General features: G+C 35.5%; 2 protein-coding genes across 4 annotated transcripts in view; one reads left to right on the top strand and one right to left on the bottom strand.

The window, feature by feature from the left end:
- Window positions 1-8,111, top strand: part of LOC112556087 — a 22,818-nt gene extending 14,707 nt beyond the window's left edge. The window contains exons 4-5 of one of the 2 annotated variants that reach the window (XM_025224734.1): window positions 795-963; window positions 1,656-8,111. In XM_025224734.1, the coding sequence (XP_025080519.1) occupies window positions 795-963; window positions 1,656-1,978 (492 nt within the window). In that variant the 3' untranslated portion in view covers window positions 1,979-8,111. The remainder of the gene's footprint in view (window positions 1-794; window positions 964-1,655) is intronic. The other variant, XM_025224744.1, reaches the window with a different exon arrangement.
- LOC112556094 (mannose-1-phosphate guanyltransferase alpha-A-like) lies at window positions 7,878-24,277 on the bottom strand. Of its 2 annotated transcripts, XM_025224759.1 has the most exons (12): window positions 24,127-24,277; window positions 23,137-23,234; window positions 22,613-22,716; window positions 20,079-20,271; window positions 19,704-19,763; window positions 18,204-18,334; window positions 14,557-14,580; window positions 11,912-12,040; window positions 11,614-11,758; window positions 11,426-11,518; window positions 11,076-11,247; window positions 7,878-10,368 (listed from the first exon to the last, which is right to left on the bottom strand). In XM_025224759.1, exons 1-12 carry the CDS (start codon window positions 24,164-24,166, stop codon window positions 10,268-10,270), a joined length of 1,290 nt encoding a protein of 429 aa, XP_025080544.1. In that variant the 5' UTR covers window positions 24,167-24,277; the 3' UTR covers window positions 7,878-10,267. The 2 variants fall into 2 exon arrangements, with proteins under 2 accessions (XP_025080544.1, XP_025080553.1); XM_025224768.1 differs by lacking the exon at window positions 14,557-14,580.

Below are 24,277 nucleotides of genomic sequence, written 5' to 3'. Positions count from 1 at the left end.
CCTATGGTGTGTTTCCATTTGAGGCTGGGAATACTATAACTCAGTACTGTACATGGATTTTTATTTTCACTTTTAATCACAATTATTTTCAACAGCAAAAATTTCAGAACATCAGATAATTAAAAAAGTAGATTGTAGTAAGGGTTATAACTATAGGTATGTATCCAGTCTGTTGCCCATTCATACTCATACTGCCACACCATCCCACCCGACCCTTCCCCCATCACCTCTCTTTGTAAGCGTTTTTTTTTCCCTTCACTTTCATGATCTGCAAGAAACAATATAGAAGTGAATAGCCTCTGGCTCTTGCTTGCTCCCTTATCTACCTGTAGATTTTTTGTTACCTTTTTCTTTCTTCTACCTTTTCCTGCACTCTGGTTTTGTTTGTTCACCTTCCTTTGGTTAGTACCTCATTCCTGGCAACCCGCATGTATTTTTTTCTTTCAATATTTTAATTTTCCTGCAGATTCATTTTATCTATGACCATTTACTGTTCACTCTTTAGACAAAAAAGAATGAGACGACGACCTAATAGCTTCCTGTGTTGAAGGGTTAGAGGCCCTTAAAATATACTCCATCCCTCCCTTCTTCAGTATGTCCTTTGAGCAGTAATCTGAAATTGCACACTGCTACTGAGCTCCAAGCTGCATTGAAATAGCAATGTAGCACTTGAAGGGTGTTTAGTAGCTTGTTTAGTAGCAGCATGCTTTACAGTGTACACTGTAGTTTTGTTGTCCTGTGACAGAGCAATTTTCTTGATAACATCGCTATGTAAATTCCACTCTGGGCTGTAGTGTGGCTGGTACTGGGGTCCTCTGAGCTATGAGGAGGCAGAGAGCAAGCTGGGTGACAAGCCAGATGGTTCTTTCCTGGTGCGTGATTCATCCAACGAGAACTATATCCTTTCTCTCTCCTTCAAGTCTATGGGTCATGTACATCATACACGTATAGAACACCACAAAGGTCAGTAACTTTTTAACTGCATGCTGAAGCAAACTCTTTAGATGAAGGAGTATCTTTTTCATCCCCTTGTTTTATACAGTTAGAAAAAAGAAGTTAGCTCAGTAAGCATGCTCAACTAAACAAAGGCAATATGATGTGTCTCTTATGGTTGTTGTTTTATACAGACCGTTTTAGGTAATGAATACTTGTATCCGTCTAGTTAGTGGATGCGTTGAAATAAAAGTCTCAAAAGTTGAAATTTCAAACAAATTACAGATACAGTTGTTAATCCCCCTTTTAAAAAAAAACCTGTGAACATTGCAACTTGGCAATGTGACGTTTGGGGAAAAGTTCCAAGTACCAGACTCTCATATCATATCATCATAAACACAGTGACAAACACGTGATCACCCTCATGTAAGCAGTGCATTATAAAATGTAAATTTCAGAGAGAGAGAGGAGAGATGGAAAGTGGAGAGAGGTGAAGTTTATGTTAATGAGAATACATCTTTTTTCCCAAAATATCACCAGTATGTTTGTGGACCCAGATGCTTCAAAAACCATTATCATTCCATTTAAATATTACAGGCTGACTTTTTTTTTCATTATGGTACCAATATTATTTATCACTGTGATATGGAGTTGTTTTTCTTTCAGATTGATTGTGAATGGTAAAGAAGAGTCAGTTGCTGTGCTGTCATTTCTTTTTGCAGGTCTGTTCAGTTTCTGGTCCCAGCCAGACTCTCACGGGAAAGCCAAGATATGCCAGTTCATCGAACAGACTGTAGAGAACTCCAAAAATGGTCGCTTCCTGTACTTCTTACGTCCTGCTGGTCCTGGTTCTCCTCCCTTGCCCATCCAGCTGCTGTATCCGGTCTCAAGATTTTGTCGAGTGCCCTCCCTTCAGCATATGTGTCGCTTCCTGGTACTTCGTTGGGTGAGGAGGGACCATATTGATCACCTCCCCCTTCCTCAGAAAGTTAAGGCTTACTTGTTAGAAAAACAGTATTATGTGGAAAGCCTTGAAGAAGACTGAAGTCTGCAAACATCCTAATGGTGACAGTATTATGCAAATAGCCTTGAAGAAGACGTGTAAACATCCCCAAGGTGACAGATGATACACGGTAATTAATTGAACTAAAGCTAAAGTCACTTGACACCTTCAGAGGTGTATCATCCTCACTTCAGTTGTTAACCAGAGTTTTAGGTTTCTGTTGAAACAGATTTCTTTTTTGTATTTGGAAATGTTTTAGCGCCTTCTTTCTCAATCCTGAGGATATTGGTCTAATAATAATACAGCACATTCATATAGCACCTTCCCCCAGCACCAACCAGGCTCAAAGTGCTTCACATGCATACACATAGGCACATATGCACCATCTTCATGAAAACGCATGCATACAGCATTACACACACAGACACACTTGTGTGGGCTCACATCTAGAGGGTGGAGGAAACCTGGAGAAAGCCACTTACAGTCAGACCTGTAAACAGGTATCAAACCAGAGAGACATATGTCGTAGTGGAGATACCTACCTACGACACCCATTTCTCACTTTCATGGTAACAGACACTTTAGGTACTGTACCAACAACCATCCCCAGTAACCAGCAACTTTACTTGTCTCATTCTCACAAAACTGTGGATGCCACTTAATTATTTTTTGTGACTGTGATAGGTATATAGGAGACCGGTGTATATTTAAAAAAATTTTAATATTGTATTGCTGTACAGTACCGAAGGCAGCCTCAGGTCGAGACAAATTGGCCAAGTGCTAATGCCTACTATCTGGGAAAAAATATAGACAAATAAGTAGATATGGCACTTGTGTTAGTTTGAAGCATTGTGCATCACATTAGTTTGTCCTACAAGTGACTGGTGAGACATTGAAAAGCTGGTAAATAATATATATATATCATCCATTACTGTCAGCTGAGTATTATATACAATTATGTTTCTTGTACTAACATTCAGGTACACTATATTTTTGTGCTTGAATAAGAATTCTGTTTTTAAACCAGTTTGTGATATCTTGTGATAGAACAAAATGAGTGCAGTTTTCATTAAAGACAGCCATTACAGTATATTTGTTTAATGTTCCTAAGTTTATTTCCAAAAAACTTGTCTCTCTCTCCCCCCCTCCACCCACTTCCCCTCAAGCATACTAAGTGGTTCACATCTTTTGATCATGGTGGAGAGGCATGTACAGGAGGCTGTGTGAAACTGGGGTTAATTCCTTAAAATTGTTCTGCATACAGACATCAGAGAAACATTCCTGAGCATTGGAGTGGATCGATTAGGGCTACATTAGATTTTATTTTCCAAGACTATTCACTTTCTCTAAAGGAAAATAAAAGGACATGTATATTGATATTTTAGAGCAAAGGACACCTGTGAAGCTTATTACTTACAGTTTTATCTCATCAGTGTTTACCAATATCTAAATTCTAATTTTATGCAAGTGGTCTGACAATAGGACTAGTTATTGTGTGAAATCCTGCTTGAATGAATTTTTTTCTACCTTCCAGTTGGCTCCTTCCACTTCATATTGTGCTTAAGGGGAGAATACACATTTTTCATTTAAAAAAAAATATTTTTAGGATGTATGTAAGCAGCATTTGTATCATTTGTGGTTATTTTAATCTCTTTCACAAAGTTGGAAAAAAATGCTATGTACCTCAAGGTGGGAGTACCTTTATGAAAAATTTTGACCCTTTCCATTTGAGCCAATGAGCAGTTTCGATTTTGTTTCTCACTTTTATAGAGACAAAGTGGGTTTATGCTTAACGTCCCTATCCCCACAGACGAAAAATTAATCTCAAACATAAATGCATAAAGACATACATTTGTATTATGGCCTATATCTATCTGCATGAAGTTTCTGTTACACTTTTCGCTTGGAAAGCCCCAGGTTTATATTGATAATTCTTCACTATGAATTAAATTTCCTACTGAAGAAAAAGTGCTTAATTGAGGAGAAAGCGTTTTGTTGTGTCAGTGATATTATCTGACCAGTAATTTTTCCTGGTTGGATTCATAGCAGTTATTTGCATTACAATATGTCTTTTCAAGACATAAAAAATCTTTTCTGTTGCGCTAAAATTTATCAAAGGAAAAAAAAACCAACAAACCATGTCTACTTGTTTTGTAGTTTTTGTACCCTTTTTCTCTGCCTCCCCTTCCCTTTTTGGATTGTGAAATGTCCATAATGCACCAGTTTGTGAGGCATTCTGAAACATTTGCAAGTTGTAAAGTATTACTTTGATCACCTATTTGATAATGAATCAGTTTTCATAAGGAAGAAGAAAGAGGAAAAAAGTCAGCATTTTTGTATTGATGCATGCCTACTACCATGCACCCCACCTCCCCTAGCTTATTGGCAGACTTGTTTCTTCTGTAATCTGAGTTTACATTGTTCTCATCTAGTAACTCCAGTATTATGTTCTTTTTAATTTTGTCAAATTATGGAGGTATAAATCATGAATTCAACATCATAAAATACCAAAACTATTTTTGTAAGCTTAAGTCAATTACATGGTATCATACCATATTTACAGACCTGCTCTTTATCCACAGATTAAATGGAATTATTGGGTTAAGATATGTTACTAGTTTCAAGTAATAAAACATATTGCTTTATCAGCAGCACAGTATTACTGTCCCATTTCTGTGTTATGTTTCTAAAAAAAGTTAGATGAACTGTTAGCATTACAAATGAATATGAAGTGATGGTGACTGAAAATTGTGCTGGTGTACTTTAGTTTTGAGTGCAGATTGAGTCTTTTGCTTGCCAACTGGCAAGACTCAGATTTCTTTAAAAAATAAATGATGATTATTTCTGTAGCATTATAAGTGTATATGTCAGCTATGCAAGATTTTTCAGAATTCTGTCAGCTATTTTTGTAATAGCTTTGATGTAAATATGCTGTGATTTTTCCCTCCCCATCCTTTTAAAAATATGTATATTCCTACAAAATTCATCACTAGAAAAAGTTACCATTAACATTATCATCATTCGTAAAAGAGAATCGTTGTTTCTGACTGCTTGAGAAGATAGTGTATGCAGTTTAGAAGATGTTAGCAGTCTCACATAAGTTTTTGTTTCTTTCCAAACTGCTCTAAATCTACATCAGATTATAAGTTGGTGAGCTTTTCAATTGCAATGTCTACCAAAAATTGTACAGTTCAGGTTGACGTGGTAGCTTACAGTAGTAAAGGTAGAATGCAACTTCTAATTTGTAGACACATGCTTTCTGGATTATCTAGGAGCGGTGATTTATAAAATGTTAAGTTTATCTGACCCTTTGTTATCCCCAATATGTATGTCTCACATTAGCATTTTGGATCGACTCATTTAAGTGGTCAGTAACAATGTTCTCTTCTAGCTTTTTTACACAAAAAACAGCATGATGTTTTCATGATGCATATTGTGAAGAACCCTTGGTGTTGCTTTGGAATAGTAACTTTTTTGTTAGACTATGAACAGCTTTTGAGGTATCATTTCGGGTCATTGGGAGCATTCATACCTGCATAAAAGACTACTTTAAGCAGTTTTGCATAGATTTATTTTGCTGGTATACTGTAAATTGAATGTCATATGCAACCCTTACCAAAGTTCATCAACTACAAGCCATTACGGTTTTTAGTTTTGTCCCTCAGCCCCCCCTTTTTTTTTTCTTTTGATGTGGCATAGGGAGACTATGAAGTCTGTTCTACAACTGAACATAATTCGTTTACACATCCGTTTGCATCTACCCTTTCTGAAAGACTGTGGAACTGTACTTCATTAAGCCAACAATTAATGCGCACTAATTTAATCATAAATTATTTTGTTTTGCTGTTGTTCAAGTCAAAAGTTTTTTCTCGAGTGCATGGTGAATATTTAAGAAAAGGACCTATGTAAGTTATATATGTAGACTTGAAGCTACAATTTTACCTAGTATTTTTGTGGAGGGAAGGGGGGATGTTAAGTGAATGATTTTTAGCACATTTTTGTATATCCAAGGTCAGCACACTGTATGTTGTCTTGATGTTCTAACTTCCAAAATTGTAAAGACTGACCTACATTCAACTTACATTCCCTTTGGTGCTTGTTGATGTTTATATCATGCATATTAACATATTGCTTTGTGTACATTTTACTTTAGATCAAAGATTATCTGGTTCTTGTTAATGAGTGCTTTTTTTTTTCTTTGCCCAGCACAACAAAAAAGGATTAATGCTGGTCACCTTCTTCTTTAACCCTTTATCTTTTAAACAGTAGATTTACTGATATAGTATTTTGGTAAAGAATAAATGAAAATTCGACTATAACCATCAATATTGCAAAACTAACAGTTTGTTAGGAAACACAGCAGTGAGAAAAAGTCCTGTACTGATGACTTATTTACCAGACTGCTTGTTTATACTGACATTTCTCACCTTTAGAGTTAGTATTATAAAAAATGTTTACCGTTTCTACAGTTTTTGCATTTTCCTTTTTATTCTTTTTAAGCAGGCATACCTATAATATACAACCTTACTTGTAAGTGTGAAACTTACAGCCATTCCAAACTTTAAACTCTTTTTAACTGAGTGTTGAAAGCCAAGGTAAATATGCAGGTGGTTATACTAAATTCTTATACTTTCTTTCCATTGCCATGAAAAGTGGGATTTATCAAATCACTAGTACTAAAACACTACATCATCATGTACAATAGAGGTCAACACGAACATCTTTTACATTGTAAATGCTTCAGTCAGTGGGATTTCTTAAGTAAGCATATCTGTGTACAAATGAATGCACTTTTGACCTTTTTCTGTATCGGATTTTGTAAGCATGGATCTCAAGAATACATTATTTGCACAGATGTCTACTATAGGGGGAGTGGAAAGCTAAGTGGTTAGAGCACTGGTATCCAAACTGAGAGGCACATCGGTTCAGTACCCCATACAGCTCAGCTCCCTTCCCCCAGTCGACCCAGCTGGTGAGAATGGGTACCTGAAGGTTGGGGAAGGCAAAAGCAGTAAGAGAGAGGAGATAGACACTGCCCTCATGCAAAGCTGGCCCTGAGAAAAATGAAGTCTCTAACATCTTTACTCCCTAACAAACTGACAAAAGGTCATGGGATGATCTTTGCCTGACCTATACTTGCATAATGACAACAGCACATAGCATGAAATGCAAATCATTTATAAGCAGACAGCACTGACAAGCAAGGTTACATATAGTTTTTAACCAGAGTTCTTAAAGCTTACTCAATAACCAGTTTTAATGTATCATGTTGATGCTGAAATATGGAACTGTTTCTCTTATGTAGTATGTTTATAAGATGCTTGACAACAATAGTTAAATTTCTTTGAATACAAATTTGGAACAAAACAATGCTATCGCTTCATTTTAATAGAAACTATGAATGTTTTATCAAACGTGCTTTTGATTTCAAGGGATCTTATCATGGATTATATTTGTCTTTGTGCACATTTGATATCATCTTTGATAAGAAATTTTAGTGTTGAAACATTTTTTAATATGTTTTTATAATGCATTAATAATCAGTTGAGACATTGTTGTGATTAATAAACACGAATCATTTCTTTGAGGTTGCACATTTTGTAAAAGATATGCTGATACTACTCCATGTAAAATGCTGCCTTTTGCTTGAAGCCTTTTGAGGACAAAATGTACTGCAATGTGATGATTTTCAAACAAAAAGTACTGTCATTTTAAAGTGTTGGTTTTTCAAATATAGTTTTTCATCACCCAAACAATTATCCAGTCACAGTCTGTTAAACAGACTACTGTTGAAAGGAATTGTGGGGAGACATAAAGGGGCAGCACTTTTATGATCTTAAAAATTATTTGTGTGAATGAGTAAACAGGCATTTGAAATGAGTGTTGCCTTTGCTTGGATATAAATGTTTAGTTTTTTTTTCAACAGGCCTGTTGCATCAGCTTTTTTTTTTTTTTTTTTTAAGATCTGTTACATATTAAATGATACAAAAGTTTGTAGTGTCATATGTATGTTAATGTCATGTAGTGATTTGTGATTTACACCCTTGTCATTGTCATCTAAACTGTTTATTTATGTAGACCTTGTAGCTTTATACCAATCTCAGCCTCAGTTGTTTGTAAACAATGATGTACCTGTAAATGTAAATTAGTGAAAATAAAGGGGATACTCACTTGAGTGCTGAAACAGTGGGGGTGCAGTCTTTTGTATGTGTGGTCTGGTACAGATGTGTATGTGTCCAGAAATTGTTATATAATAGTTATACTGCAGCTATGTAACTATTCCTGGATTAATTGTTTACATATAATTTCCAACAAAATTTCCCTCGTATTTTAATTACATAAGACCTAAAAGAAACAAATTCAAAAATATAAACAGGCAAATGCAGAATAAATAGAAAGAGCATTACAATAGCTATGACTTGTCCCATCATTATAAAAAATAAGTAGTAAATAGTACAAATGATTGTATTGGCTTACATATAAAATATAAAACTGATTTATAATTGCACCTTAATTTATTTTATTGAAACTATATTTAACTCCTTGGTCTGAAGCTTTATAACAATTTGCTGTATACAGTCTCATGTACAATTAGTTAATTAAATGAGAGCTGACAGTTCAAGGCCATTTAACATTGAAACAAAGACTTCTGAGGACTTTTTAATTTGTTAATAATATGTCTGTTTCAGCTTGTATAGTCAATTTAAGCACATGCTTGTTGCTAAAAATAAATTTTAAAAATAAAAGCAGGGTGGGAGGAAATATTACTGTCTTCAGTTTATGTGACACTGGATTATCAAACTATACATTCTTTGAACACTTCACACAAAAACTATGGTACTAGCTGTTATATATCAATATAATTCGTGACTGACGTGCAAAATAACTGAGCCACTTCCCCATTCCTGTAAAAATAGGTATTTTCGTTGATCAGTACAGGCACCCCTTAAGTTACAATTGTCTTTTTCAAAATGATGAGCAAAGTAATAGTCTTCCCTGATTCTTAAAAAAGTAGCAGTTTTCGAGATTATGGCTAGTCATGGTTCAATTTGAAACTGAGCAGCTGCTCCAACCTTTTCAGATGACATCTTTGTTATTATTTTGCTAATGACTTGCATCATGGACCTCTAATAATGGAAAAAAACAATGGTATCTAGAAAGGCCAATGAAATTAGCAGTAATTTACTCAATGAGAATTTGCTTTTAAAAGGGTATTTTGAGGAAAACATCGACCTATTAAGGTGGGAGACACTTGAAACATTCTATTATTCATTCACCATATAAACTTCTTAAAACTATCAGATACTTACAAGTAATTTTTTTATAGAAGCATGAAGTAATGTTTAAAAATGTCACATATCTTTGTTCCAAGATAAAGGGGTATCAAAAAATTAATTCTGGCTTCAATTTTACTGATTTGGTTTGGTTTTTGTTGTTTAAAATACTTCTCGCCATAATCGCTTGTATGTTACATAAATGCAAAATTAGTTGCTGTTTCTTCTAAGACTGAGAACTTTCTCATAAACAGTCTCTAACAGTATACACATTATCAAAGGTACACACTGAAACAAAATGACAAAATTTTTAAAATATTTATCACAAGTGCTGTTTAAACACACATTAGGATAAACCCTGTTATTCTGTGGATGTCAATGACCATAATGCATCACCTCCAACAATAAAACCTTATCAGATACCAGGTAATGCAAGACCTAAATTTTATGTTATTTGATGCTTAGAAAATGATATGATTTTAGCCTTTCTAAGGATAAACTGCTGAATAAAAGCAGTCACCGTGACAGTGTACAACAAAACCATAAATCAAGCCATAAACAATTATGCTGACAGAGAAATACATACAGTGTAATCATAAAATCTGAAAATAATGATGCATCTTTGTAGACAAATCCAAAAATGTTAATAACATGTTTATGACAAACAAGGATGTTCCTCCTCATTTCGCTGACAAATTTTATTTTGCTTTAATGTAAAGCCAAAAAAGCTCTAAATTTAACTTTCAAACTGATTTATCCTATTACTTTTTTTTTTTTTTAATATACTTAACAGGATAATATATAATCATTCCACCATTTGAAGAAACAGTTTTTCTTAGATGCTTCCTATACCTTCCACAAAAACACCTGCTTTTGAAAGCTATTTTCCCAAGATATGCAACATGTGCTTGCATACAATTCTCCCTTTTTTTTACCCCTCCAAGAGCCCAACATTTTTATCATAGATTGTTAATATCATAAAAACCAAAAGCAGGTACCACAGACATTTGAAACATATGATTATTCATACTGTTAAAGACACTTTATCCAACACCCCTCAAAGAATAATCTGGTTTTTGTAGCAGCCACTCAGGTCTTTGTGAGGAAGTACAATGGAGTTAAGTACTATCACCTCCGGCGGCACCTGCACGCTGGATCCTATAAAACAGAGAAAAAAGTGCTTCTAGTTAAAATGTAGGAACTGTTTCTTTGATTCAATTTTTGAAAAATGTTTAAAAAGAGACTTTAGCCCATTCTTATGTAAAGAACCTATAAATATGCACACTCTATTCCCTTTCTCAACATCTTTTACTACTACAATATCTGTATTTTTGTAGTTTGCTAATTGTGATACTATATTTGTTTCCCATGCTGCTTTCCCAAGCACCATGAGTTCACTGGCAAGCAGGAAAATGCATTAAGTGATTTATTATGATGGTCAGTTACTTAATGACACACGGTTTGTACATGCCCATGGATAAAATGTCAAATTACAGCAAATATCATTCATTCATTGGTGACTTTTTTTTTTTTTTACTTTTTTAAAATAAGCTTATCATCTTAAATGTCAACCAGTTACAGACAATCTAAGGTATTCCTAGATTATAGTTATTCGGTATACAAATTTGTCCAAAACTCCACTACTGCAGATTTCATCAAAAAGTCTTTAAAAACCTTTTTAAATAATTGTGGTGTCATGTTTGACTGACTAAGGTGTTCTGAGTTGGTTGGTAGGTTACAGGCTTGGTGCTGTTCAATTAACATGTGTGCAATATATTTTATGTTACCCATCAATGAGCCAGGTGTCCGTGTATTTTTTATCTCACACATACACTTCTAATGCATTATTCATACTACTGAATCACCTATGACAGTGATGGATGGGTTGAGGCGGCCATCAGAAGAAAACATGCTTGGGATCTCAAGCTTCGCAAAGGGCTTGTTAGGGTTTGGGTCATTAGGTGTGCCCTCAACTCTAGACCAGAAGCCAATGATGCTGTGCCAGCCAATTATAGAGTGCAAGATGCAGCAATGCTCCTGTAACACAGTGCAGAAGACACCTTGACATGCTTGTAATCTGTTTTGAAATCTGCATGTATCTCAGTATGAGATATCAACTGTAACAAAAATGATAGATTAATGTATTTGCAGAAAAAGAAATTATGGAATTAGCTTCCAAAGAGAGGAAAATAGATCAAAAATAATTTTGCAGTACCTGCAGCGTTGCACCCTCAAGGATAATGGATTCCCTGACACGCACGCCCTCCTTCACCACAACGTTCTTGCCAATAGTGACATTGGGTCCCAGCTGTTAACATGAGAAAAAAGTACTGTCCTGTACAATTGCTACAACAGCCCTTGTAGTTTAAAAAAATGTACATTCATGAATAAAAGAACACACACCACAGCTGTAGGGTGGACTTGGGCAGTGGGATGGATAAAGACATCTCCAGTCACTTTGGGTTTTCCTTCTCCATTAACAGCAAGTCTCTCTGGGTGTGTTCGTCGATAGATTGCCAGATAGTGTCGGTTTGTATAAATTGCGGCGCTGTAATACAAACAGAAAGTGTACAAGTGTGTGTGTGTGTTTTTTTTAAACAGGCACATACTTATACTTAAGTTACCAGCTTTTCAAAGTCAAAAGATATGATAAGCAAGGTCACTGCAAGTAAAAGATTTCATACTACAGGTAAGGAGTTACCCTGCGGACTTAATCTGACTCCAGAAACAACTGGTCTGGTAGACAAAAAGCGTGCCTGATGCAGCCATGGGTACAAACACATCTTGCTCCAAGCGTATGACTTCTTTGGAAGGCACTTGATAGTCAAAACTGAAAGCAGAATTAACACAATAAATCAAACCTAATGAAGAAAATTTACTTTAGACACAACATACTTGTTTACTGTCTTTTTGGGTAACAGACTGCAGTTTACTCAAGTATTTATCATAACTGCACACTAATATAAGGCATCTGGGCACTAATGTATCCACACACTCACGCATTCCACGAACACACACACAATCATGCACAGTGATGTAAGTAAACATGCATTTAAATAAAATAAACACACACGCACACAAAGCTGATGTGTGTGTATATATTTATACACACACACCCACATACATGCACACAAACACACACATGCAGAGCAAAAGGGGGGAAAGTAAAGGAGAGACAAGGAAGTATGACATATTCACCAAAGTTATAGTCTATATAAATTCACGTTGACATGATACAAACATGCACACTTGCATGCATGTATATAAATATATACATCACTCATCTATGATTATACAGGTGCATATATACAGATTATTACACCATCTCCCCTCTCTCTTTCTCTCTCACACACACAAATTAAACTGAGATCTATTACCACATTTATGTGTACTTAACATAGGAGCTCCACAACAGCAGAAACAAATGTTAAACAACTCTTATGCATTCTAATTAGTAGACAGCCCTTCACAGCAAAACATTTTATCAAAGAAATAATTACAACACAGTTCAGAATTTAAGGAACACTTGTCAGACAAAGAAAAATGCCACATTGCATAGTGCTGTGAATTATAAAATAGTAATTTCACAATGCTTGTGTCCAGGATCTAAGTCAAAGAGATCACACAATTTTGAAAAAATCAAAAAGATTTTGCTTTCTTAAATCTATTTAAGCACGATAAAACATTACATTTCCAAAACTAGTACTATATTACATGTAAGAGGCAAGAATAAAGGGACTCATATGGCTAAATATATGCAGTAAAATTCTGTGTGGTATCTAACACAATCTGTTTCATAATGATATAGTCATTACTAAGAAGTTAGTTTTAAAATAATATGCGGCAAAAATTTTTATATTCAAAATTTTGCACTTTTAAAATATTATTCCCTAAGCTGCTTACTGTGTATTAGCAAATTTTCATTTTAGAAATGCATGTCCCAACCCTGACTGTACAATATTATTTTACTTTTGGATGAATATCTTTCTTGCAACTATGTTCTAAAATGTGTGACAAAGCAATAATTTAGGTTCCAAATTTGTGAAAGGAAAGGTGTTTTATTTCCAGTTTTTGATCACCATAAATTTATTTGAAAGTTATACTAAATAAAAAAATTTTTTAATCAGCAGTGTTAACGATTGCTAAGAAATGGTTAAATCTACACACAGCAAATATTAAAAATTGAGTATGCACAAAAAAATACATGCAAATGAAATGTGAAAGTCTCAACCATTTCAAGACTAAGCTGTGAACACTAGCAAACTACAGCTATATCAGTTCATGTGAAACCTCTACAAAGCTATCATAAAGTGAAGGAAAAGAAATTAATTCTTTGTGTTATCAGTATTTGCAAATGAAGTGAAATATTTATCACATATTTTCCATACTGTACACATTTTAAAACACCTTTAATGCAGAAGCAAAGATGCTCTCTCTTTTATTTATACTTTAGATCTTGAAAATGGTCGGATTATTTTCTAACAAGTTACAGTCTAAAAATCCTTTTTATTTTTCATGTTGTATATTTTAGCAAATTTTATAAATACATTAATATGCACAAATGTACACATACAGACATATACACGCACTTACGCACAAAGAGGAGCATTAAAGATTAAGTGCAAATGTTCACAAAATACAAGCCTTAACTCACAGTTTCTAACAAGTTTTCATCCGTTTTTATGTAGTCAAATAAAAAAACCCAAAATTTTCATGAATACAAAAATGCAACAACAAGCAAATAAAAGTAATGCCCTTTGGATCAAAGTCATTTGAGGAATTCTCATTCAAAATGTTTAAATGCACATGCAAGTATATGTATCCTTGCCTGTGCATGTGCTCATGCATTCACACATTCACTCTCCTCACTCTTTCTCACATGAGAGGATTGTGTTACCGTAAGCAGACTGTGAGTTAAGACTTGATGAATTATATACATTTACATATTTACACAAGCTCATTCAACTCTAACTATAATTACTTCTGTAGTTAAAAGTACATTAAAATATCAAAAATGTTAAAATTCCTGCAGTTGCCAGACCTGTTCACCTACATCAATATTGATGCTAAATAATTTTAACTGAGTTAACTTGCTTATTCTTCACAACATTGCCCAGAGGAAATTAAGATAATTAACACTGTTTAAGGGTGCAAAAAAAGACAGATATTTTGTTACTGAGACATGAATGAGTCTGCATGCTAAATTTTAAAAATCTTCACTAAGTGCATGGACGAAAATCTTTAGTTTGTAGAGGAATGATGTATCCCCAAATTCCATGCATGGGACAAAATGTTCTTTCGACAAGTATTCACAAGACACTGATTGTGAAGCAGGCAGCAACATACCCCTTGTTCAGGAAGCCTTGAAAACTAAATTTTAAAAAGAAGTATCAGAGTTGACATTTAACTACAGTGACAGTGATCAGAGTCTTTAATACAGGATTCACCTTAAACAGTGTTATCTGTTTTCATTTTTTTTTTTTTTTTTAGTTAAAAAAAAGCAGCATCAAACCATTAATTTACAACTTATTGTTTCTAACAGTGTACTTCAAACTTGTCAAATGTATCATTTTAAATGCATCCATTTCTTGTTCTTCTACACAAAGAGTAAAATAGTATACAATCAATAAGATTATGATGACTATTACTGTTAACAAGATTGTCAGCTATAGTCCTACCTTGCAATCAACTCACAATGTTGATCTCAAGCTTTTTAAAAAAAATAAAATTTAGTTATGGTGATAGTCCATTTAAATCAGCAGATCACCCTGGAAGAGAAGGGCTGGTACAGACCGATAGAAAAATAATAGAAACAACTTAAATGTGTGCCTAAATATCTTAATTCAGGGCTTTGCCTTTATTATTATTGTTGTTACACTTTCCTTTTTCCTGTAACAGTTTTGTATATCTTTGTACTTTCTCTGTGTATGTGTATTCAAGCTTTGCATGGGTGAAATGTTGATTCTGCATAGTTAAAATTTCTACATATCCCTCAAGAGGTGAATGAATAAAATAAAATGTCAAATGTCAAAAAAATGGTATTCTGACAATCTTTCAAAAACAGTGGCCAGGAGGTTAATTAAATCTCTAATACTAATGCCTAAAACCAAGTCTTGTTGGTCACCTAAACAAAGTCATGCTCAAAGTAATTCAGAATCACTTGAATGCCACTGCTGAGGTGCTTGCACAAAAATAGCCTCAATTTAGACCTGATCTTCATGTCACATTCTGATAGAAAAACTTCTACAACACCAGCAGATCCTTCCACAACTTTATTAACTTTAAAAAGACACTTGACAGCTGGGCACAAGAGGGTGATGTATGTGACTCAAAAATTTAACATCAACAAAAGCCTCATTCAAGTCACTGAAGCACTCAATGAGGGCAGTACTAATGGATAACAAAATGGAAACTTTCTTTCACATACTCACAGAACAGTGGGAATCCATTAAGGGTGCCCAACTCACCTGTACTTTTCAACACCTTTCAGAAAAACAACTTCTGAAAAACCCTTCAGGCAATCATGCTTCAATTTCCATAAGTGTGAGGCCCATATGAAACATGTTTTGCAGACCTCACCAACATAATGACAGTCCAATTGAATGAATAGAGACTAGCACTGACAAAAGCAAAGTCATGGTTAACGGCATTGGAAATGACAATGTAAAGAGCTACATGAATGGAACACAGCTCCAAGAGGTTCAGCTTTCAAAGCCACCCTTTCCAAACATGGCAGCTGCACAGCAGATATATGTATCAGGATCACAATAGTCATAGCAGCAACGGCAAGGCTGGACAAGTTTTGGCAAAGTAATACCATCTGGTTTTCTATCTTGTAGTTTCCATCCTGTTGTTTGGATGCAAGATTACCAATACAGAGAGGACAATACAGGCATTCGAGAGCAAGTGCCTGAAAGGTTACTCCTAATCTTATACAGGAAGCACAAAACCAAAGACTTTGCACAGAGCACAGTCACCACACTTGTAGGAAACCATGAGACCCTTCTTACAACAGCAGTGTAAGATTATTTAGTTCTGATAGAAAATCATCGACACCGGCAGGATCCCTTCCACAACTTCATTGACTTTAAAAAGACATTTGACAGAGTTGGACACAAGAGGCTGTGGCATGTGACTCAAAAATTTAACATCAACACGAGCCTCATTCAAGTCACTGAAGCGAACCAGCATGACTCTCTTAAATCGCCCTTCAGGGAACATTGGAAGGGTAATGCTGAACTGGACAGAGGAAAAACTGGTTAAAAAACATGAAGCAATGGTCATTCCATGTAGTTCCTCAACGACAATAATTAAAGAATCAGCCTAACTGTTTGTCAGTTGGTACCAGTAAAGGGTTGTATTATGATGCTTGGAATGTTAACTCCATTTGTGTGACATTATTTTTTAAATGAAATTCCAAATATTGTTGCGTTCTTAACTTTACTAGTACGTGAAAAACATGCCAGCTGCAATTTAAAAGGCTCATGTCTGTAAAGATATTCAAATGCTGGAAAAAGAGTCTTTTCACTTCAGCATCACCTTATTTTTAACAAAGCAAGCACATGTATGAGTGGTGCAGGCACATATAATTTTCCAAAAGCAGTCTTTAAAAATGTCTAACTACAACTCAGTATTCTCACAAATTCTGTGAGAAAAATTCTGCTTAATCTGGATAATAGATGTCTTGGTGCTCAGCCACTACCTTCTCGTTCTTTAATTTTCAGCCAAAGTCTTTACTCCCAGATGTTGTATCTTATAACTATGTTTTAACTTGAATGTCTCAATGCACACCCATTGCCATCTTGTTTTGGAGTCAATGTCTGGAAACCTAGTTGATGCATCATAAAATGTTTTATTGAGCAACATCTTTGTAAAACAGTAGTTTGACTAAGAGATTTATGTATCCATATACATTTTTTAAAACACCTTTTTGTTGGACTATCTTGAAGGTGATATATGTAAGTACCATCATTGACTGACTGAGGACTATTTTGAGCGGAACATATATATGTGCCTCTGTTATGTTTGTGATGATCCAGCTCTGTGTGTGTGTGTAACTATGTTGATACACATACACACAGACATATAATAATGTGTATCTATATAAACACCTGTTTATATTTGAGTAGGGTTTTTACAATGAGTGGTATAAATCACCCTGCCAACAGATGCTTCCTGCTTGAACTTCTTCGGGGGAGGGAGGGGGGAGGGTGGCAGAACCACAGTGTTTCCACTGTTTGCTTTGAATCTTTGATTCAGGTTTGAAGTGATAAACCAAGGTTTCATCTTGAGTTACTAATCTGCAGTGGAAATTCTCAGGGTCAGGCTGGAAGTATGTCAGAAGTGTCCAGGAAATGTCAACCATTTGAAGCTTCTGCTCTTCCATCAGCATTCTTGGGACCCTCTTGTAGACAGCTTGCTCATCCCCAAGATCTCAGTTAAAACAGTTAAAACAGAGCTATTTGCTGGACAGTAAGACATATGTCATCCAAAATCATGAATGGCATAAACTTGATCATCAGTGGTTGAGGTTTTTTGACAACCTGACCAAGGGTCAGCTTCTGTGCTGACCCTGCCCCACTTGAATTCAGCGACCCACTTCTTTATAGCTGCATAGGAAGGGGAGTTCTCAGCAAGTGAATGTACCATGTCCTCATGGATTTTCTTGGATGTCATACCTTCCTCAGGCCCTGTTTTGTAGATTTGTCTCACTACCCTTCACCTTTGTGTGGGCCTCAAATGTATGTGTATTAGTTTTTTCTAGTTTATAGTTTATATCTAGTTTATATACTACAACAAAAATGTTCAGCTATGGCACTTCTTTCTGGGTGAAGCTTACAACTTTTGGACGATTCTTGTAATATGGAGTAAAGAGTTCATAGTCTGATGTATCTTTTAACTTTTATCTGTTACATGCAGTTTTGATGCAAAGCATTTTGTGTATTCGTCTACAGAAAGACTATAAAAAGTAAACATTTTCTTAACTGGCTTACCTATAGTTTTCTTCCAAGTTTTTCTTGAAGGCTACCTCTAGGGGTTGGAAAATTTCAGGTGTGAAGAGATAGATTCCACAGTTGATGGTAGTGCTGATAAATGTCTCTGGTTTCTCCACATAATGAAGAACCTGAAGAAAAATGCTTTGCATCTTCCTTAAGACTCTCAGAAATATCAATTTCATGCTCATGCTGAAATTACTGGTTATTAATAATAATAAGAAGAAAAAAGAAGAACTTACATCGTTGTTCCCCCACCAAAGTCAGGCTCACAGCACTTTACAAAACCTACAAACACTTTAACTGAAAAAAAAATATCTTAGGCACTTTCTCCCTCTGCTACAGACCCATGTCCCCTATCTAAGCAAGACAAGTTCTACAAAGGCACAGTAAGTACAAAAAGTCATCACCGACAAACCCTCCACAGACACAATAAATACACAGAAGAAATAAGTCATTTTTTTCAGGTCTCATGAATGGGAGACAGAGAAAGACAGGGTCTTCAAATGGGGCAGAGAATATTAGGATGTATTATTCAAAAGTGACCTTAATTTCTCCCCATTCCCCCTCCTATCCAAGAAACCCCCTTCATCTAGAACTTGTGTAAATTAGGCGGTTTTTCTTTTCATTTTGTTTAAGGTTAGTTTTGGGAAGATCACTTGGTGGGCAAATGAGAAAGATGCAACCTGCTTTTACACTATCGATCTGGCCAAACTGTCACTGTCTACTACAGTGGTTCTCAAAGTGTGGTCAGCGGACCATTAGTGGGCATAAGTCTGCAGAGGAATGCACGGGCATAAGTCAGGTGGTCCACAGCTGACAGTCGTCATATGTCAGCAAAGTGATGTTTAAATCGCCAGATAGGCTTGTAGAAAACTTCAGTTAAGTACGTAGTTTTATGTCAACTTATTTCTATACTACTGTCACAAAAGGACATTTAGTTTTGAATTGTAATAAAACAAATACGGCAATTTAAAGTTGAAATTCATAGTACAGAGTGATTTTTAGGCCTTGGTGGTCCGCCATATTTTTTACTTAAAGTGGTCCGCGGTCCAAAATACTTTGAGAACCACTGGTCTACTGTATACAAGCTGATGGATATTTTAAAGTATTTGCTGCACCTGCTATGATCATTATATATACAAGCATTCAATTGTCAATCTTCAGATTTACTCTTATATTACTAAAAAAAATACTATTTTTGTAAGAGAACATGCACAGACACATACATGCTCATATACGCAGGCATGCACACACACTCGACACATGCATGCCTGTCGCAGGTACAATGAAGGTTGGCTGTCCTGGGTTCAGCTTGTCTCAGGCAAACTGTTCTTTTTCTGTAAAACACCAATCTCCCACAATCCCTTGACACATGCACAAACACACATACTCTCTCTACACAAATGAAAATTTTAAATACCAACAATATAATGAAAATCCTTTTCAAATAATGAACATATGAAGGAGTATCTTTATGTAACTATGATAAAATGGTACCTCATGGGTGTCCTTGTTTTCAACAATACAGCCATACATTAACGACTGTTGCCTCGTTGCCTGTTAAATAAAAGAAGAGTTAGCCTAAATGCAAATTATGTTCAAAAGCATGAAGTCATAAATCTTGTAAAATGTTGCTGATACAACTTATTTCCTTTACATGTACATGCATCAAACTAAAGCCATTAATAATTATTGATTTTTATTCTCCTTGAAGCATAAACAATTACTGATACCAGAACAATCAAAGAGTCTAAATTCTTATTCCTAATGTAATGATTTCTATGAACTGCAAAAAAAAAAAAAAAAAAACCGATGCATCTCTTTTTTAAAATTTCAGAGTCTCATTAAATAAAACATATGCATATGAAATACCTCTGTGGCCAGCATTACACACATCGCTTTAGATGGAAGTTTCCTGTGGAAGTCTTGCATTTCCTGAAGAGGAAAATCTCCACAGACATCAGCATTCATAACAAAGAACATTTCTGGTCCTCCTGTCAGAATTTGGTCACGAAAGTGATACAGACCTCCTGCAGTTCCCAAAGCATTGTATTCCTGGAGATACCTGAGAAAGGTATTTAAAAAAATAATTCTTGCTGACCAACATGTAATAAATCTTAAAATTAAAATAAAATCTCAACTTGTTATGCAATCTCAGCTTATCTTGCTATCTGTTATCTCACCAACCCTCTTTCCTGCCAGGTTTTCTACATTCTTTAGTAGAATGAACTTCCCCCAAAGTTACTCATTGTTGTGAAAATATATGTCCTCTTTATTTCGCCAGCCTCACTTCTTGGCCAACATTATGTTGGACAAATGATGGACTGTATTTCTGAGGCAGTCTAACCACTGTACAGTTTTAAATACAAGTGTGATACCATTACTGGCATTACTGAGTTTATGAGTCTAACTTTAGTTTAGTCATTGTTACTCCTCGAGGAGCATAGGGCCGCAAAAACACCTCGCCAGCAGACCCGGTCTTGGGCAGCCCACTTCAGTTGGACCCATGTGGTTCTGACATCCTTTGCCTCGCTCTCTACTGTTTTTTTCCCAAGTCTGCTTTGGTCTCCCTACTCTCCTCTTTCCCTGAGGATCCACTCAAGTGCCTGCTGGTTTGCGCAGGGTGTGTCCTATCCAGCCTCATTTGTGCTTTTTGATGTCTTGACTGGTGGCATTCTGGTTGGTTCTTTTCCACAGGCTGCTGTTCAAGATCTTTTCAGGCCATCTTTTTCCCAGAATATGGCATAGGCATTGGTTGGTAAAGGTCTGGAGCTTGTTGTTGATGGTGTTTGTCACTCTCCAGGTTTCAGAACCATTCAGAAGGACAGCCTCCAAACTGGTGTTGAAGATGCGAGTCTTACTGCAGAAGGATAATGCTTGGGAGTTCCAGATGGGGTGTGGGCTGTTGAAAGCATGCCTGGCCTTGTTGATGCGGCTTTTGATATCATCGTCCACTCCACTATCCTTGTTGACAATACTCCCCAGATACGTGAAGCGGTCTGTTTGCAGGATGTTCTTTCCTTGAAGTTGGGTTGGGGGTTCCTGCTTGTTGTTGATTCTCATCACTTCGGTCTTCTTTCTGTTGACCTTTAAGCCAGTCTTCTCTGCTTCCTCTGCAAGCTTACTTAGTTTGGTTTGTGCATGTTGTTGCTGATGAGATAGGAGACTAATGTCATCTGTAAAGTTCAGGTCCCCTAGCTGTTTGTGAAGGTCCACTGGATACTGGTGTTGTTGTCTTGGGTTCTCTTTCGCACAATCTCTTGTCTAATGCCTTCTTCAGTCTCTCTAGAATAGAGTGTGCACTTGTTTTAACTTATCTCAAATTAATTCCTTGCTTTCATAAGCTCTAGAAAGTGCAGAACTCCTCCACTGAGTAGTGCTCAGAGCTAGGAAACAGGACTATATCATTCCTTTCCTTTGCTTCTGTACTGGCTACCCAACCATTCTCGCATTCAGCAGAAACTGTGTTTTAATCTCTTTGCAGGCTCCTGCCCAGACTATTTCTCTGAACTTCTCTTTCCCTACATCCCAGCCAGACTACTCTGCTCCTTGTCTAAGCATCAGAGCAGCCACATATGGTCATCAGATTTTTAATTTTGTGCTGCAAAACAGTGGAACTCTCTTCCCTTTCATATCGGCCATCTACCCACAATTGAATCCTTTAAACCGCATTAAAACACATTTGTTCCACAAGCATTACTCCCTACACCAATTAACATAGTTGTCAATAGTTGTGATTATAGTCAATTAACTTGTCCATCTGCTCATCTTCCTCTGCAGATTTATGACACTCTCCATCCTTATCGTTTGTTCCCTGATACTTCTTTGTGTCTTCTATATTTGTCTTTTACTTCTTGTCTGCATAGTTGTTTCTCCTTCCACCTTTCATATTCTGTTCCTGTCTTGTCTCCTACTTATCTTAAGCACTGAAAGCAAGCTCTTTTGTGAGAATGATTATGATCTGTATAAGTCCCATGTTTTTTATTATTATTATTATTATTATTATTAAATATTAGTCATATGTTCTGGTACTCTACTATCAAAAGTTATTTATTTCCCTTCTGTTCTCTGAAATTTCATGGGTTTTTTTTTAAAGGAAGTAGTAGCAAATGAGAAACATCACCACATAAAACTTTCTAAACTTGCTTCAAGTTTTTCAGGACCCATATTTTTTTTTCTTTTTGTCTATGGGTCCTCCTGTGATTAGGAAAAATACAAATGGTGAAAAAAAGTGGCCACTATTCCCTCTTAACACCCTATATGTGAATATTACCATGTGTATAAGTTCATGAATAATATAGCCAGAGTGCATATGTTTAGTGTGGTACAATAGTGTGTTAGATACATCTGTGCACACCCCAAAGATAACAAAAAGGTGCATATACATCAGCGTATATGCTTATTACCTGATTTGAATTTGAAAGATCTGCTGCGACTCAGAAATAAATTTGTTGAGAGCTTCATTTGGTTGGTAGAACCCAATCAGTATGATCTCACGTAAGTCAGACAACTGTAACAACAAATTTTAGTGCCAAAAAAAAAAAATGATAAACTACAATTTCTTCATTCTCTGAGAAATACAAAAAGACACCAAAAATCACTATTAGAGCAAAAATACTTGGAAAATTATTAACATGAGTAACTTTTTTGGAGCTGTTCATTATACTTGTAAGAATTATATTGAATCTAAATGCAGTTCCAAACTCAGCACAGATATAATCAGGATCAGTATTACTAGCAAAAATAATTCCTAGGGATGAGCCAATCAAAAATATTATATTCAGACAATAGATTTGTTCCCAATGGCAAGAATTAAGTACATATCAAACAGTTTACAAAAATGTAATGCAGCTGGAATTTTTTCAGGCAGACCTCAAAGATATTTTACAGCTTTGCCTTTCATTTAAAATTGTAATTCTGCTCTTCTTACCTTACAGCAGGATTCGATGTGATGATAGATAATAGGAAATCCTGCCACTGGAAATAAGGGTTTGGGCAATTCCAAAGACAAAGGTCTAAATCTGGTACCTGTTTGTTCAGAAATTGAAGAACATTTAAACATGCTGATGCAATGTGTAGGGCTTGCATATGATATAGTGTGCATGCACATGCATACCTACACACATACACATATATCGAGTCAGCAGTGAGGTATTAAAACAAATTTATGAGGAGCAACAAGCAGAACTTCCTACTAAATGACTTAAAGTACTTAAATTCTTTAAATACCTAATATAATGACCCTAATTAATTTTTTTCAATATGCGGAACAAATGATACTGAGTACTATCAGTTTAAAAACAAATTAACTCATGATAATTTGCCTAATGTATGTCCGTCAAAAAATACAACTAAAACTTACAGCTACAGTTTAAGCATTTGTTTACAGTTAAAGGGAATTATATGTGTATTATCTGTGTGCGCGCAAGAGTGGCCGTGTATTTCCAGCTAAAGGTAATTACCGCGATGTGGCTAGTACGTATTAGTTTAGGTGATTAACCATTAGAATTATGTATAACTTGCGGCACAGAGTGACAGCAGCTCAACAAGATTTAAGACTAAATAAAATGTTCATTTATTTTCCTCGTGGTGTTAGTTCTCAGGATCAAGAAATTATATAAACTACTACAACAATTTTGGCAGTACATAGCAACCTATATAAAATAAATATTATGTTTTATTTGTAGCGAATATACTTGACTTTTAACGCAAAGTCAAAAAAATTATTTGATCATCAACTTTTATTATAATTTAGTTCTCATATTTCATTTTATAATTTTACACAGTCTTCAAAATTATTAAAAATTGCTTTTGTTTATTAATGTTGATCGACGATGTCCTTCAGTACACGGAAGTCTTGAAGCATTATCTTTAAACTAATTATCCACATTCATTTTGTGTATTATTTAATGTTAAATACCTTTCATAGGCCCACCGATGAGAATGATAGCTTTTAACATTGTGTCAAAATAAGATTTATGGCTGTGATCGTCTGCTGCCCCGTCACACGTAGGCAACCGTCCTCATATTCAATGCTCTCCCCTTACAGGCAGAGCTGAAATAGTTCTGCA

This window comes from Pomacea canaliculata, linkage group LG1 (assembly GCF_003073045.1).
Source record: "Pomacea canaliculata isolate SZHN2017 linkage group LG1, ASM307304v1, whole genome shotgun sequence".
NCBI lineage: Eukaryota > Metazoa > Mollusca > Gastropoda > Architaenioglossa > Ampullariidae > Pomacea > Pomacea canaliculata.
Note: the sequence above shows the minus strand (reverse complement) of the source record. Positions and strands in the feature narration are given on the sequence as shown.

Coding starts and splice junctions, on each gene's coding strand:
- LOC112556094 (XM_025224759.1), bottom strand. CDS start 24,166: ATGTTAAAAGCTATCATTCTCATCGGTGGGCCTATGAAAG. Junction 11,759..11,911: donor AGTCAGATTAAGTCCGCAGG/GTAACTCCTTAC, acceptor TTTGTATTACAG/CGCCGCAATTTATACAAACC. Junction 11,519..11,613: donor AAGTCCACCCTACAGCTGTG/GTGTGTGTTCTT, acceptor TCATGTTAACAG/CTGGGACCCAATGTCACTAT.